At 41.3% G+C, this 16,959-nt stretch overlaps 1 protein-coding gene across 21 annotated transcripts in view; it reads left to right on the forward strand.

Moving 5' to 3' along the window:
* The window catches only part of nfixb (nuclear factor I/Xb), a 182,805-nt gene that overhangs the window by 157,183 nt on the left and 8,663 nt on the right, over positions 1 to 16,959 (forward strand). For 15 of the 21 annotated variants that reach the window (XM_086183881.1, XM_086183877.1, XM_086183886.1 and 12 more), the window contains 4 exons: positions 2,787 to 2,915; positions 8,205 to 8,380; positions 9,959 to 10,106; positions 12,656 to 12,747. In XM_086183881.1, the coding sequence (XP_086040007.1) occupies positions 2,787 to 2,915; positions 8,205 to 8,380; positions 9,959 to 10,106; positions 12,656 to 12,747 (545 nt within the window). The remainder of the gene's footprint in view (positions 1 to 2,786; positions 2,916 to 8,204; positions 8,381 to 9,958; positions 10,107 to 12,655; positions 12,748 to 16,959) is intronic. The other 6 variants (XM_086183893.1, XM_086183895.1, XM_086183896.1 and 3 more) reach the window with 2 other exon arrangements.

The following is a 16,959-nucleotide window of genomic DNA, read 5'->3' on the forward strand; positions in this document are numbered from 1 at the left end:
AAGCAGCCGTCAATATTGTTGATTCCATCAGTTTTTTGAAGCTTTCATGAGTCAAAACGTGACATGAAAAGGGTCTATTGAAGAATCTTTGTGTAAAAGTGACTTTTTGTTCCATAACAGACACTAGAAGACTGTTTTCATATTTGGATACCTCATGACATGCATGGACGTGCCAACTGTGAGACTTACACATACTGAAACAGAAAAAAACAGGGTACAGATAAATTGGGTTAATGAGTCCATGGGATCATTTTAAATTTGAGAGAAGGATATCAAATTTAGGAGTTGTTTTGTTGCAGTCAGTTTCTGCTCCTTTAATGGATTTTCCTGTTTGTTCAGGTCATGTCCTCTTATTTAGGGAATGGCACCTCTTGTATGGCTATGCAGTGGGAGCAGGAAGCATCTTACAACATATAGTTAACAATTGAACAATTGAAATTTTTAATAAAATCAACTATTTCAATGAGGTAATTTATTTTCTTTTTTGTGGAAAAGCCATAAAAGACAAAATGAATCAAACTTATTAATATTATGTCTTCAGATATTTCTGGAGGGAATCTTTGAATAATTTTACTTAAATGCAAAACACGCCCCTGCATTAACGTAGATGAACATTTTGCACAATTAATGCAATAATTTTTATCTTGATGGATTTATTATAGAACTTTTTATTCATTTATTAGATGATAAGCTACATTTTTGGCAGATCACAGAGTGTCTCTGAAATTCCAGCAAAGAATACAATTCTATATATCAAATATAATGCAAACAAATATGCAGCCAAAATAATGAAAATATAGAAAAATCCCATACATTGGTAAAATTGCACCCGCGGGTGAAGTGTATATCCCCTTCAATCATGCGGCCACTGTTCCAACCTTCTCGGTGAACCGCTTGATATCACAGACCTTGCTGAACATATGTGCCATCGCCCACCTTTTTCTACACTCATCTTTGCCCAGGCAGCTGCACACATACTGCCTATGAGCATTGAGAGTAAATAGTGATAAAACATTTCCCAGTGTAGCCTTAAAATAAAAGCTTTTCAGAAATCTCTTCTGTTCAACTTTATACACTGAGCTCATAAAATCTATTTCCACATCTCTCTGGGCCATGTCGAAATTACCACCATTTATATGCGAATGTTTGCTTTATATGTGTGAATATTATGTCGTTTATCAGTTTATGGGGCCTATCCCTCTCTTTTTATTAGCAGATCTGTATGTTCCGGAGTAAAGAGATGAGGTCTGTGTGTCCATGCCGATGTTCTTCTCACTGCTTTTGCTCTGTTTTATGAATTGTTCTTTCCAGGGTTTTCTTTCAGCTTTCATTCATCATTGCGGTTCCCGGCAGAGGTCAAATACACCATTTGGCACTAGTCTTCAAACCCTGAAATTCTAAATTATGCCTTTGGATTACCATACATCAAAATAAATACCCTTAGTACCCACCACACGTTGCCTTGATCACAGAAGAAAGACTCTTTTATCTGTGGCTCTCACACTTTTGGCCATGTTTCTGGTCCACTGGTGGGCCCGGCCTATACTTAGTGTGCCCATTTTTACCAAAATGAGGGATATTTCATGCAGCTCTTCCACCTCAGCCGACATTTATAGACAGAGGGGGACACTTTAATATGTTTGTCTGTGTGTATTGGCCATGCCGTCACTGCTCCTCTCCCAATTAACTCCTTCCATCTTTGTGCTGCTCTCCCATCCAGTCTTCCCTGGCAGTTTGCCTGGCACTCGCCACCCACCCTGAACAGCTTGTCTGTGTGTGTGTGTGTGTGTGTGTGTGTGTGTGTGTGTGTGTGTGTGTGTGTGTGTGTGTGTGTGAGAAAGACAGACAGACAGAGAGAAGGAGAGAGATAATTCTTCATGATACTGTTTATGTCCTAAGGCGGTATCATAAACTACCTGACAGTCAGATATGCTGAAGGCTGCTACATCAGAGGATCCACTGATGTGTGTTTTGGCATGCTCTTCTATAGTTATATGTAGTTGCATAGCTCACTCTGGCTCTGGCTGGAAAAACACAGACTGCCCCAGATACGAGGCTGTCCAACATCCTATTCTTTTTAAAGAGGCATCCTGAGAGTGCAGTCAGTAGGTTGGTCAAGCATGTTTGTTGACTGCATTCATACGCCTCTCAGTAGCTGTGGCCCCTGCCGTCTTTCCACTGGATGGATATTCATGCTGTCAGACCTTATCATATATCTGTGACGTTTCGCCAAAAAAAGAGACATGGGTTTGCCCTGTGACTCAAAGCAGTTGGAGGAAGATTTGTGGTTGTTGCTCTTCAGGGGTGATAGTAGTTGGGCCGCCATTGCATTTCCCAGCTCTCCTGTCTCCTGACGCTCTGCCCCTAGCCACCCCACTCCCCACTCCATCCCCTTTTCTACCGTCACTTCCCTGCACTCTGAACCCCCACTGCTTCAAAACATGGCCTCTCAACGGACCCTGCCCCCTCAACCACCCCCCTATACCCCACCCCACCCCTTAATTTGACACGGTACAGCCCACTGACTGTATACAAAGATAAAGTACTGAATACTGAGATTAGTGGACCCATTTGTATGTTAAGTCAATAAGCAAATCAATGAATGATTCAATCAATCAATCCATTGGTTTCAGTCGATCATAATCATTTAATTCTTTTTAATCAAATTTAAAAATTCTTGATAATTTTATTTTTCTATTTTTTATTAGAGTCAAATCAAGCAAAGCAGCCATGTTTGATTAAATCCTCGTCTCTGTTCTGCCATTTTGTTGATCCCCTTTTACCAGGACTCTCATCGCCTGGTTCTCTTAAGAAGCCGGGGAAATTCGATTTCAGCGCCCTGTCCTCCCAGACGAGGTCCCCCCGCATGGCGTTCACCCACCACCCACTGCCAATGCTGGCGGGAGTGAGACCAGGTGAGACCAGCTCCCAATCCCCCTGATCGCCCCCTCCCTCTCCTCCCCCTTACCTCCCCTCACCATCTCCTCCTACCCACCCCACTTCTTCAGCCCTCGCACCCCCAGGTGGGAGCGTTACCTTTGGGAGATGAGAGCAGCTGGGAATGTATAAAAAAAATGGCAGATAGCTCTGCAGACCTCTGCCCCTTCCTCGGCCTGTTCTGACCTCAAGGGAATGATGCAGCTCAAGGGACTCTGGGTGTAGGGGTGTGACCTCTCTGCCCCTGTCTGTCGGTGTATGGTCTTGTCTTGAAATCATCTCTGCAGATGATTTTCTTCTTCCTCAAGAGGTGTTTGCAACTTTTCTGCCACCTGTACAAGTGATTGATGTATTGTGTTAGTTCCTCCTCGTGTGTTAGGTTACAACTCCTCAGGAATGATACAGGAACTCTCTTGTATCATTTCCTCTATGATGCCTCATTCATCTTACTCCTACAGAATTTCTGAAGCAAGCAAAAATCTGCTGATGATTGAGACCTGATAATGTGATAAATTAGTACCTTTTTGGACATTATCAAATGAACAAAAACATGTCCCTACAAGGCTAAATGTTAAACTGAAGATGAGAGAATATATTATTTAGTGACATACAGTACATTAATAAGTCTGTTAATGTTTACTTAACAGTTAGGCAACTGATGTGTCACATAAACATTTACTAATGGTGTGAAGTGTCACTGATGGTTTACATGTTGCCTACTTTATAATATCAGCAAGAGCATTAATACATTTCAACTATGCTTAAGTTGTGTTTATTCAGCCCTCACCTAACAATTAAGCATTAAGCAACCATTATCAGTGTATCCTTATTTTCAAATGTTTCCAATTATGAGATTGATATTTTATAATGACAGATGAAAGAATAAGCAAAGACTGAACAATATCCTTATGCACATTTACTCGTGCTACTTCAATGCTCTCTTCCCACAACTAAAAGAGTTGTCACAGAGCAAAGTGACATGTCAGTCAAGCACAGTGGCACCTGCCTGAAACCACCAAGTTTAATGTATTGCAAGTGGTTTTTGATCATTTGATAAACTGCTGTTTCTTGAATTGGGACTATGGTGCATCTCAAAAGTATGTATCTGCTGATGTGATCAGGGCTTAAATGGCCATCACCACCAAGAACAATAACTATAACAATTACTATATGAGCATTGTACAATAACCCATAGTTTATAGAAACTCAGTAAAATTGGCATTTATTATTTGTTCCTACTGTACTCTGCACAGAGAACTAAAAAACAAATATAGAAGGAAATAATGATAAATAAGAATCTGACACTTTTATGAGGAATTTTACTGAGTCATCAGTTTCACATCCCACTGATTGTTGAGAGCATAATAAACTTAAAAGACCCTGTCAGCAAAAACGATCACACAGCAGGTATGGGATTATTTTAGTGTCATTAGCAGCAGTTATTACTTTTACAGCATTTCTATGCCCACTTTGAGTGATGAGCATAGTGCGTCTCAACAGTGTTTGAGGCCACATAGATGCACTGCACATCTAAGCAGAATTGTGGGATGAACTATCTTGGGCCCATTGTTTGTTTGTTTTTTAATCACTTAATTTTTTTACTGTTATCAACAGACTCATGCTTTCACCTTCATGTGTCTTACAAAGGAGCTTGAAAACAGGATTGTCCCACTTACACTGTTCAGACACCTGAGTGCTTAGGATGGTGTGTGTATCATTCATTCTCTTTTTTAGTGAAAAGGCATGGCGAAGGAGTTTGAGTATGAGTGGATTTAAATTGGCTGTCAGTGTTTCTGTCATTCATAAAATCACACTGAAAGTGATCCCAACAATATAATCCCACTGTTATAGTCATTGTACTTGTCTTGATTCTAGCATCCACTTAAATAAGAACAATTTTCAAAACCATATATTTGTGGTCGTAGTTACTGCTCTTGATGTTGCCGGCCCTTTAAGTGATACCCCTGTAATTAAACTATAACAAGTTTTCTTTCAAGATTACCAAACGTTTGGGTCAAGCCTTGGTTCATATGATCTTCCCCTGCCTCCTAAATGCCCACACCACAAGCCTGAACTGAGTCTTACTGAGACTTTTGAGTGGTTCCTCAAACACCGCAGGAGACATAACCACATACTGAGTAGTACTTCTCATAACTACTAAACAAAACTTTGTATGTACAATGAGCATAGTGCTCCTTTTAGATGGGTCTTAAAGTCATATATTTGGGGTTAATCTCATTTTAAGGAGATACTGTGCTTACATGGTTAGTATTCCTTATTCAGTCACATGGCAAACCTGGTGGCATATAATATTCCAGTAGTGGAATATTTGAGGTGGTAGATATTGGGGTAAATAGGAGATTAAAAATATCCAGTGATACACCCACAATGGAAGTGTTTAACACTTTGAAATAGCATTTTATTTTTCTTCCAGACAACTTTTAAAACACATTTTTGTAGAGAATTTAGTGGGACACTGCTCTAGTTTAAAGATATAGAAATTTAACAACTGATTTTTGACAACAAGAGAGAATGGGAACACATTTTTACTTTAGGTGGAGACAATTTTGGATCTGCCTTCATCCCTGTGTCCCATCCAGTTGCTTACATGGTCAAATGAAGTTGCTAATGGCTACAGTTACCCTGGCTGAGTGAGCAGCAGTAGCTAAGTGATGAGTGTTTTCTCTTCTTAGCTTCCTTCATGAAGGTCCACTTTGGCCTCCATCATAATGGTCGTTCTGATAATTTCAAGCTAACTTTTAGTTCCTGAAAGCAAGAAAGAATATTTGTGCCCTCAGTTACAATTGTACAGAGCAGAAACAGACAGGAATGAAAGAGTTACTGTTCTGCTTATCACGTGCCATGAAAATTATGGGTTGTTTTAATACAGTATTTAAAAATGAAACCAGTTCTCAACTCGACTCACGTAAAGTTTCTCCTGGAAATGGTCACTTTATAGGGGCAAAATGAATCAAAACACCATCATCTGAAAATGAACGTGTGTCTGCGTTATCGCTTCCAAAAGTCTTGCTCATTCAGACATCAACAGAGTTTCTAAAAAAAAGTCTTTGGAAGGAGTCTGCCAAGTGGTTCATTCTCTGTTACCTAACACAAAGTTTGCATGTATGTGAAAGGGCATAACACATAGACTTAATCTTTAGAAGCTACTGACAAAGTTTATGGATCTGTGGATTAGGGCCAAGTCATTGCCAGTCCATGGGCCAGCCGATCCTACACAAGACCTAAATAAGAAGCTCAACATCAGGCATCAAACTGAAGTAAAGTGGCTCTGATAATAAATCACCTCTCTCTTAGTTTCATCACCAGATTGAGATGAGGACTTCCCTGCTATCTGGAAAGTGTACATTGGTAACTTCAGCCAAAGAAGGAACCCACAAGAGATAATTATCCATGTGCTTAGTTCTCTAGCTTGGCTACATCAAAACCTTTTTTAGCCACCAAGCAGATGTGAAGCAATGAGGTTGACCGCTGTGTCATTAAACCCGCCTCGGTGGTTGTTGACAAGGCCTTGTGCTTCTTAGGATAAAACTCCAGCAATCCAATCTCCACACCCACATACAAGTTTGCACGAACATGTGCACACATGCACACAAGATTTCAACACCTTTCCTTTTGGCCAACATTCTTGTGATTTATATAGCTGTGATTTGTTTCTTTGTATACAGCCTCTTCTAGTGTACATGTTGGGGTGTTCCCACGCTGGCGTGAAAGTGCTTACCACAATTTCAGCAATGTTGTTCTTTGTGGATGACATGATCCAAAGGGATTTAGAGGTTGGTGAATTGCGATGGAGGAGTAAGCTAGCAGGGCTATCCGCTGACAGCAGTGCTGGTGCGAGAGGGTGGTTTTGGTGGGGTTCGCTCTTGTTAGTCATTCAGTGGTCTTCCCTCTAGGGGGAAGAAAAGAGCGTATGTAGGGGTGTAGGGATTCCCTCAGATTCTGTCTCCTCTCATCGCCAACTCCACCACCCTATCCCATCCACATCCCACCCCCATACCCCCAGAGTGTTTGGCCTTAACCCAGCATCTAATGGGATTAACAGGAAGACTATAGGAGCAGGGAGACAGCTCCACTGGGGGGCAGGCAGTCTGGCAGGGGAGGAAGGTGTTGCTGGGCTCAGAGGCATAGGCCCCTGTCTGGGGGGTAATGTTAGCCGGGCTGGTGCTCTCATGAAGTACACACAATGTATAAGACACAAGTGTTGGCAGCCTAACATGAGCAGCTGGGGGGCCTTGATGGGTTGGGTGTCAGACTGGCACAGCTAAGAGGAGAAAAGGCCTAATACAATTCAAGGAGATTTAGGAGTGTATATAGTTCTGACAGAGGGGGCTTTGTGTTCACTGGTAGAGCTCAACCAACCACTGCTATCTCACACTTCTCACCCGTACTCAGTTCTGGTTGGTGTCGCTTTTAAATTATTTAAATTAAGTTTGCTAGCATAAAAATGTTGATAATATGAAACCTTACACTTAACATTCACACAAACACATAAACGTACAAACATGATGCTCCAAAGCCCGTTTAAAGAAAAACACTAACTTAGCCATACATTGTGAATATACAGATTTGGTCTGTCATAGGCACAAAATGAGTCATAGGAGAAAAAAAACAGCCTTATCGTCTCTGTGCCAGATTGCATCGATGCCAATGAATCACACCCTGAAAGCAGCACACAGGCGTCCTGCAAATTTAAGACAGTGCTCAATGATCTCTTTGTGCATTTTTTCTTTTATAGGCTCTGGATCAGATTTTGAAATGTAGCACTTGCATCAGTTTTATTTGGGCACATCCAGGTGTGTGTGTGTGTGTGTGTGTGTGTGTGTGTGTGTGTGTGTGTGTGTGTGTGTGTGTGTGTGTGTGTGTGTGTGTGTGTGTTTACCTGTGTGGAAATCTCAATGATGTTGATTATTTATGTTAAATATTCACATATGAATGCATTGCATGTGGAAAAATCCTCTATAAAGCCATATAGATGTACTCAGTTGATCACAAACTATAATAAGCAAAACCCATAAGAGCAATAAACTTCTGCTTCCCTTGCAAAAACATTTGTTTCATTTACTCCATTTAAGCACTGGGTTTAAACATTAACCAATTTTAAATGTTTCCACTTCTGATGTGATATTCTTGCTATCATTCTTTAATCTCATCACACATCTCTACAATCTGTAAAAATTAGTTCTGTCCTCTCGCTCATACCAACTTTCTCCGTGTGCTCCAATAATATAACAACATTGTGTCTGCAGGGAGTCCCCGTGCTTCAGCCTCAGCTCTGCACTTCCCATCTCCTTCCATCATCCAGCAGTCTAGCCCCTACTTCACCCACCCGACCATCCGTTACCACCACCACCCTGGACAGGATCCCCTGAAGGAATTTGTGCAGTTTGTCTGTGCTGATGGCTCAGGGCAGGCCGCCGGACAGGTAAGGCTCACCAGCCGTATGGAAGGTGCAGATACACTATACCTAGCAACTATCACTTGCATTAGCATGAGAAGACTTTTTGTGACTACGGTGTGTGACTCTCATAACATGTCACAGAATTCCGAAAAGATACAAAAAGACATGTATGTCAATGGAATAGTGGCTGTATGGAAGCCAAGATGCTGTAAAATATTAATTTTATGCTTTTCCTACATATAGTGTGTGTGTGTGTTTTTTATATATATATATATATATATATATATATATATATATATATACACAGTATATATATATATATATATATATATACAGTATATATATATACACAATATATATACTGTGTATATATATATATACACAGTATATATATATATATATATATATACACAGTATATATATACTGTATATATGATGAAAACATTTAATATTATATTTGCTTTTATTTTCCATTTAGATTCAGTAAGGACTGATTAACAGGAAAGACTGGATTTATTAGCCTTCTCTAACATTTTTGTTTCAGTTTTGCTCGACGCAGTTAATTAGATTTGTGTTTATGCTGGACCCATCATTTGTGGACTTTAGTTTTGAAATGGTTAAATTTGAAAGTAGCCCCTGGAATCCTGAGAGAGAAATTATTACTGCACAACATACAGTGAGATTTGTGTATGAATTAATTAATTGTTGATGAGACTTTTTACTTGTATATGTTTGAAAAGTTTGAAAAACATCAGCATCAGTGGCTCATTGAACAGATCTGAAATCATAGTGACCACATTGCATGGTTCAGCAAGGTAATATAATTTGTTGGAAGTCTGAGTGGGGAGTGCATGTCATGAGCTTATTTAAGGCATATGTTTAAATACACAGACAATCATTCCACAGCAATCCCTGATACAGAGGACACTTTGTTCATGTAGCTGGCCTATAGATTTCTGTGCTGTCTTGTCAATGTCAATTTGCCGTTTGCTGTTTCAGGCCCAGACGTTACCGCATCCTTTCTTTTTACTTTCTTTTGCTCCACCCAACCCCTCCGATTTTACAGCCATCAGCACGAAAGTGAATCTGTCACAGCACACTTCAGTCAAGCATACCCGTCTTGTGTTGTGTCACCGTGTTTCTGTTTTCATCTCTAGCTGTAACAATTTGAGTTGAGTTGGAGTTTGGTTGTTTGGTGCTGGTATCATTGGTGGTGGTGTGCTTGTGTAGATGAATATTCTGTTTTGATTTTTTGCCATCTTCTGGATGAACCCAGTCAATAATTTGCTCACTCTCCTCCTCCTCCACCTACCACGGACCACCCCTGTGGAACTTCTCACCTCCAGGTCCAGCCTCCACTCCTATCAAACCCTGTGATGATTATTATTTTACACACCCTCATAAAAGAAGCCGTCCACATACATCATCCCTTTGGTTGTTGTTTTCCACCACCTCCTCTCCTTCCTTCCACCATCGTCCCCTCACCCCACCTCCGTCATGGATATTTTTTTGGACCTGGCCTCCCAAGCTGCGTCCTCTTTTCATTCCGTGTCTGCGGATTGTCGCATGTCGCCCTCCTGACCCTATTTGTGTTGTCTGCAGCCAAACGGGAGCGGTCAGAGCAAAATGCCAGGCTCCTTCTTGCTGCCTCCACCTCCCCCAGTGGCCCGCCCAGTGCCCCTCCCTATGCCCGACTCTAAACCCAACAGCACGCCCCCTGACGGCGGACTCTCCTCGCCCGCATCTCCGTGTAAGTGACCCCGCAGAGACCATTATCAAAACCAAACCGACAAAAAAAGATATAAAATACAAATAGATAGTGAAAAAAAAACAACGGCCTCCAATGAAAAGACACCACCCCATTGTTCTTCCTGCAACTTCGTGCCATCATTGTTCCTGTGTTTCCTACATCCCACCTCCCTTCACCCTTGGAAGGCAATGGGAGCCAGCACAGAATACACCATGGAGCACAGAAAAGTAGATCACAGCCCCCAACAGTGTGGTGAGAGATATCTGTCACAATGGACTTGTGCGGCATCCATCTGGGCTCTGTTTTAGTCCCCCGTCAGTTTGAGAGGCCCTTCATGTTCTACAATCTCTGGAGGGGAAGCTGCATCTCCAGCCCCAGCTCTTCTCATTATAGATCCTGCTTTCTCCCCCGCTGGACTCATCAGTAGACCCAAAGAAGATCCTCAACTTTTGAGAAGATTTTGATTACTAATTTATTGGTGAAGGGCACAAATTTAGGGCAGTTAACTTATAAGGACTCCACAGCATTCCAAGGAAAGTGGGACATGAGTGGAATAAATTCATCCAGCGTTGCCTTTGGTTGAGTTGATTTTAGCTTCCTGTTTTTTGTTTGTTTTGTGATTGTGAAGCCAAATAGAATGTGTGCTTAGAATTGAGGGAGTGACGTCAGTCCGGTCTTGGAGCTGCGCTCACAGTACATTCCTTACCTGTGATAGGAGGGGCACTGGATGGAGCACTTTCTTGATTTATTTACTTATTGTTTTCTTTCAAATTTAGTGTTTTTGTTTTACCCCCCCTTCCCAGTCAATGTCTTAAAGTCTTTAATGTCTTATGTATGTTATCCCAATGCTTGCTACTTACTTCTTAATACATGGATGTATTCTGAATATGTCCATGCCATTGATTACACATGAATCTCTTTCCCTCTCTCTGTCTCTTCTTTCCTAGTTTTTTCTAGCTTTCTTCACACTGACTTTCATTTGTACAAGTTTGCATACTACATCCTGAATCCTGAATGAGATTTAATTTCTGGAGTCCGTAGGGTACCTCAAACTGCCCTAAATTTGTCAGAGACTTTGATGCCAGTGGGTTGTAAATGTCCCTGAATGATGCTTTATCAACGAGATTTGATCCTCAGTGCTCACATGTTTGCATGCCAGATTTCCTCAAACTTCTCAGTGGGGTTTTATGACCTCAATGAAATAAAGTGGGACTTTTTGTTGTGACAAATGCATGTATCGGAATTCTTTGTCATTTAAGAACGGTGATCAGAAAAACCCAAACTGTATAGACTTATTGTTTTAGTCCGACTAAAAACTGGACTTTTAAAATACACGCACACATGTCTTGCTAAGTGGAATTTTTCAAAGTCTAACATACCCAGATAATTCCTCTGGGAATTGAATTACGTCCCCTGATCTGCCTGGCAGTCTGAGCATGTTCCATTGGATCCCCAGCAATATGTAACAAGAAAGTCATCAAACAGACATTTCTCGATGAAGAAACAAACTTCCTGTTGTCTCAGTTTAAGAAGGCAGTTTTTCCTTAATAGTTGTTCTTCTGTGATGGACTTGGAATTTAATCTTGCTGTTTGAAAGTTATGCTTCTTGTTGCTGGTGAACTTTATTTTGGTATGTGATCAAAAGTAGTGAACCAGAATGAAGTCTGACTGCCACCGCCTGTTAGGGGACATACTGTCACCCACCATTCCAGAGGCATTCATACTAAATAGATAGGTATTTCCTTGTTACATATATGGCCTAATTGTGCTGTAACCATAGTTTGACTTAACTGTGCATGCTAGTGTACTGATTTTTTTTTCTGTAAAAAAGCTAAGTGTGAAATGCACAAGCTATGGTGACCAGACAGGGAGTTATTTTTGTTATTGTGTGACAGTTATCTCTGCCAGTCAAGGCTAAAGTAATATATGCCTTTTGTTTGTCTGTTACCAGGATTGTGTAAAAACTTTGAGTCAGATTTTTAACGCATTCGGTGGAAGGTCAGGTCATGGGCCAGGGAAGAAAACATTAAATTTGGGGGCAGATTTGTTTAACGTAACTGAAAAATTTCATATTTTAACTTTGGGTTGGCGAGGGTGGACTGTAGTTTTTACATGTTTTTTGACAGATCCTATTTTTGTTTGGTAAAGCTAACCAGCAGCTGCTCGTAAAGATGTCTTAATTTTAGTGAGTAAATGTCCTGTGTAAACTTAACTGAATTTGGCATATTTTTATTGTTACCCTGCAGTTTTTGTGTGAAAGTTGAACAAATGACATAACATGTTCGTGAACAGTAGATGTGCTGCTTTGTGGGTTTCATCATGCCATGCTACTTGTTTTCCCTCTTTTCTATCTTTATTTTGGGCTATATTAACCAGCTGCTGGTGGTACCTTCATATTTATCTGTATCAATATTCTCATCAAAACAAATGCTTGTTGAGATGGAAATGAAACTACTTCGAGATGGAACTACTCTCCTTGGAATCAGCAGATTGTTTGTGTGCTGATGCTTTTGTATGCATTGATGTCTTTGTGTCCTTTTTTTCTATAGCATACTCCACGCCAGGCGCCGCAGCTCCCAACAGGTTTGTCGGCATCGGATCACGGGACAACAACTTTCTGAACATCCCGCAGCAGACTCAGGTAGACATTTTGGGATCACTATATATTGTTAATATGTACAGATGTGTAAATTTGTCTCTGTGTATAAAAGAAAGGGGGGGAAATGTATGTGTTTTGACAGTGATTACTGGTCAAACGCAGGAAATGTATTAATTCTGTGGATACAGGCCAAAAAAAAAAAAAAACCACCCTGCACACACACACACACACACACACACACACACACACACACACACACACACACATTATCTCAGTGGGTTCATGTGTATGTCTGTATGTTACTGTACATGTGTGGTTCACCACATTTGCTCAACTGTTTATTTGACGCATATGGAGAACACCCCTTAGGCAAGCAGGCCCTCTCCCTTGCTGCCTCACTCTATCCTTGCTACCTTTAATCTTAATCCCCCCACCACGCACACACACACACACGCACACACACACACACACACACACACACATATCACTTTATCTCTCATTTTAGCTGTCCTTTCCTCCCTCTGAATATTTTTCCCTCTCTGTCTGCCTTTTACGTTCTCCCTCTTTCACCTTATTCATTCAAGCACTCTGCGCCTCATTCATATGCCTCCTCCATTACCACCAGTACTTTTCTCATTAGTGTCCAACCACACCCGCCTGGAGCCAGCTCAGCTCCGCTTCTCGACACATGGAAACCATCTGAAACTGCGCTGCTGATCCCTCCCTAATTTCTCTGCCCTCGTTTCCCTCAATCATTTTTGCTTTCCCTTTCCATACTCCTGCCCCTTTCTGCCCCAATGTTGAGAACTATTCTTTATTTTCTTAACTCTCCTTTGTATTAAACTCTTTGTTTCCTGTCCTCCAGCATTTTCCAAACAGTTTTTCATATATTTCTTCTCACCACTAGTATCTGTTTTACTAATGTTCCTTAACTCTGAATCCTTTTCACTCATGATTATTATAGACATCTTCATGTATCCCCTAAGTAGACCATTAAAAATTATGCTAATTTTGAATTTTCACACTTTCTATCATATTTTTTTTACTGAGCTGCAGGGACATGCCTCAATTCAGAAAGACCACGGAGAGTCAATAAGGCCATATTCAGACTGACGAACACTCTGCATGAGACACACAGCACCCACCTTCATTAAATAGGAGCAGGATGCCAATCAACAAGTGCAAGCTCAGATACTTGCTAGATAAAGGGTTCTACACCTTTAAGTCATATACACTTGATATGGGCAAGGGCTGATTAAATAAAGGAAAGATTCCAAATCTATGGCAAACGCAATATTTTTTCCGTAAAATAGTTACTTTTTTAAGGTGGCACGGTGGTGTAGTGGTCAGTACTGTCGCCTCACAGCAAGAAAGTTACTGGTTCAAGCCCCACCTCGAGCACGGGATCTTTCTGTGTGAGTCTCCATGTTCTCCCTGTGCCCGCATGGGTTCTCTCCAGGTACTACGGTTTCCTCCCACAGTCCAAAGACATCAAGAGGGGACGAGGCTGATTGATACTCTAAATTGACCGTAGGCGTGGCTGTGAGAGCGAATGGCAGTCTGTCTCTATGTGTCGGCCCTGTGATGGACTGGTGACCTGTCAAGGGTGAACCCCGCTTCTCCCCCGAAGGCAGCTGGAATAGGCTCCAGCCGCCCCCCGCCCCCCCCCCCCCCTTTTTTAGCAGGATAAGCGCTAGAAAATGGATGGATGGGTGAGAACCTTTTCGGGGTTTTTTCTAAATCCACCCAGTGTTAAGTTGCAGTTAGCTGAGCATCTTAAATTGATGCTGTTGTTTAACAATGGATTTTATATGACTAGTAATAATTTACTTCATTTTTTTTATTAATTTCACATGGTTTAACTTCTATCATGATTTAACTGACTAAAAAAATAATTTACCCCACAAAGATTGAGCTTCAATATCAGCATTTCATTAGAGGATGCTAATGGTTGACAAACAGCGTAGTAGATAACACTGCATCTCTAGCATACTTATTTATATCTGTTTTAATGTAGGACTCCCTTTGGTCTGAACTGGGGGTAAGGCCAGGCTCACTTTGATCACAGGGAACATTGTAATCTTCAAACAGAAATATTTGGATAAGGTAGTCCACATATTTTTGGCCATGAGGTATATCTATATTAAATGTGTACATCTGCTCAACACATGCGACCCATAATATAACTTTTTGTATCAAAAAGCTCATTGATGCTCAAAGCTGAGTGAAACATAATGTCTGAAGTGTGTTATTTTTTGTTGTTTTTATGTGCTTCAGAAAATGTCATTGAAACAAAAATAATCTACTGAGAAAAGACAGACCAGAGAAAGACCTTGTTAGAGTTGACATGTGGTGATCACAGGACAAGCTCTCACAGGACAGTAAGACAACCTCTCCTACTGACAGTAGGCTCTAGGCGCCCTCCAGTGGCAGGTGACAAAGGCTGCAACAAAATGGGAAGAGAAAGGAAGTATGGACGGGTCAGGGAAAGATAGAAATGGGAGAACCAACTGACAAACTTTCATCCCTGATAGAAGTCACGTCCTGGCTGTCTCGTTACCCCCAACAACCAGACATGATGTCATTGACAGTTGATCCTGAATTTGAGAAGGCCTAGCTTGAGAGGGGCCGAGGGTGGGGGTCAGGAAAGAAAAGAGAAAAGAGGGTGTCACTGTCTGCCGCCAAGGATTTAGTAGGAGTGTTCACGGGAGATAGACTGTGTGTGTGTGTGTGTGTGTGTGTGTGTGTGTGTGTGTGTGTGTGTGTGTGTGTGTGTGTGTGTGTGTGTGTGTGTGTGTGTGTTTGTGTGTGTGCGTGCGTGCTTGTGCGTGCTTGGGTGTGGGTGTGCGTTATAAAGAGCACACAGAAGTAAATTGTAGGAGAGTAACAAATTTAATTCCATTCAATTGTGTTTACATCCAACAAATCAAAATAGAGGGTATCTCAAGGTCTTTTTCATATCAAAGAGGTGTAGACCACCCCCTTGATAAAAGTACAAAGACCTCACATCCCCCCCATGAGACCCTGCTTGGGAACAGCACCAAAAAATACTCTTTTGTGGAAGAAGAAAGATGGAGAGAAAGCTATGATAGTGACAAAATACAGTTATTAGTATGCATTCATGTGTTATGAATGATGCAGAACATGTGAGAGAAGAGGAGCTCAGTGAATCTTGTGCACTCAATGCCTCGAGCGGCATAATGAAGGAATGGATTAAGGCACACCTTACAGTTATTCTCACATGGAGCAGTAATTCAATCAAAATGAGTACTGGTTGGCCTGCCAACATTGTTGTTGAAGAGGTGGAGATTTAATAGATGGCCACAAGTTCAAGAAATTTACCTACACCAACACTATTTTGCATATTTTTGCACTATAGTTAGAGTGTAATTTCCTCATACTTTCACAAAATATCTTTAGCACTTTATCCAATTAGATGAAACAAGCGATTTCAAACACCTTGGTTTTGCATCTTTTGAATGATGTTCAAGCACAAGACTTGTCCCCATTGGCTGTCGTCTGTCAACGTTTTAACTGACAGTGAACAAGCCCTAACCATAAGCTTTATCAAGAACAAAATTGTAGCTCTACTCTTAAACATGGAGAGGGTGTCATCCACCTGGAACCAAATTGAAACATGGTTCCTGAAGTGAAGTGGAATCTGATAGCAAAAGCCTCTGCCTCCTATTCTGCTTTTCCCGGCTGCAGTAGACTAAGAAGGGAGACGTTACAATGCCCAAGGCCGGCTGGGACAATGCCCATTGGAAGAGGGTGGCTGAGAAGGGCAGGGGGTATTCATGCGACCTGTTAGAGTCAAACAAAACAAAAGACTGCTTCCCCTGAGGCTCCGAGTAGTTTCCAAGGCTTGATTTTTAGAATGTTTGGCACATTAGCTCTCAGTGTCAGCTCATGCAGTCCAAGCAGGGCAGCCAACAACAGAGACAGTGACCCATTTTGGCTCCCTGTTCCCACTTGAGTGGGAGAAGATGAACTGCTATCTCCCTGCTGCTGCTCCCAAACTCAAGACATTCTGCCCTCCCTCCAGATATGCTTAGAATTGGTGGTAATACCTGGGCAAGTTGATAATCTCTCACTCACTGTTGAACAAATCAACACAGTGCAAGGTCCTAAAATGACCCTACCAAATAACAGATGGAATCTGCCATCCTGGGTTTTTTTTCTTGTTTTCTTATTGGTTTCATAAGGTTTGGTTTTTAATAGGCAGCTGTAGTGTACATCTATGTAGATTTTTCC

This window comes from Aulostomus chinensis, chromosome 18 (assembly GCF_037954235.1).
Source record: "Aulostomus chinensis isolate RoL2024-O1b breed Wild chromosome 18, RoL_Achi_v1.0, whole genome shotgun sequence".
NCBI classification, from domain to species: domain Eukaryota; kingdom Metazoa; phylum Chordata; class Actinopteri; order Syngnathiformes; family Aulostomidae; genus Aulostomus; species Aulostomus chinensis.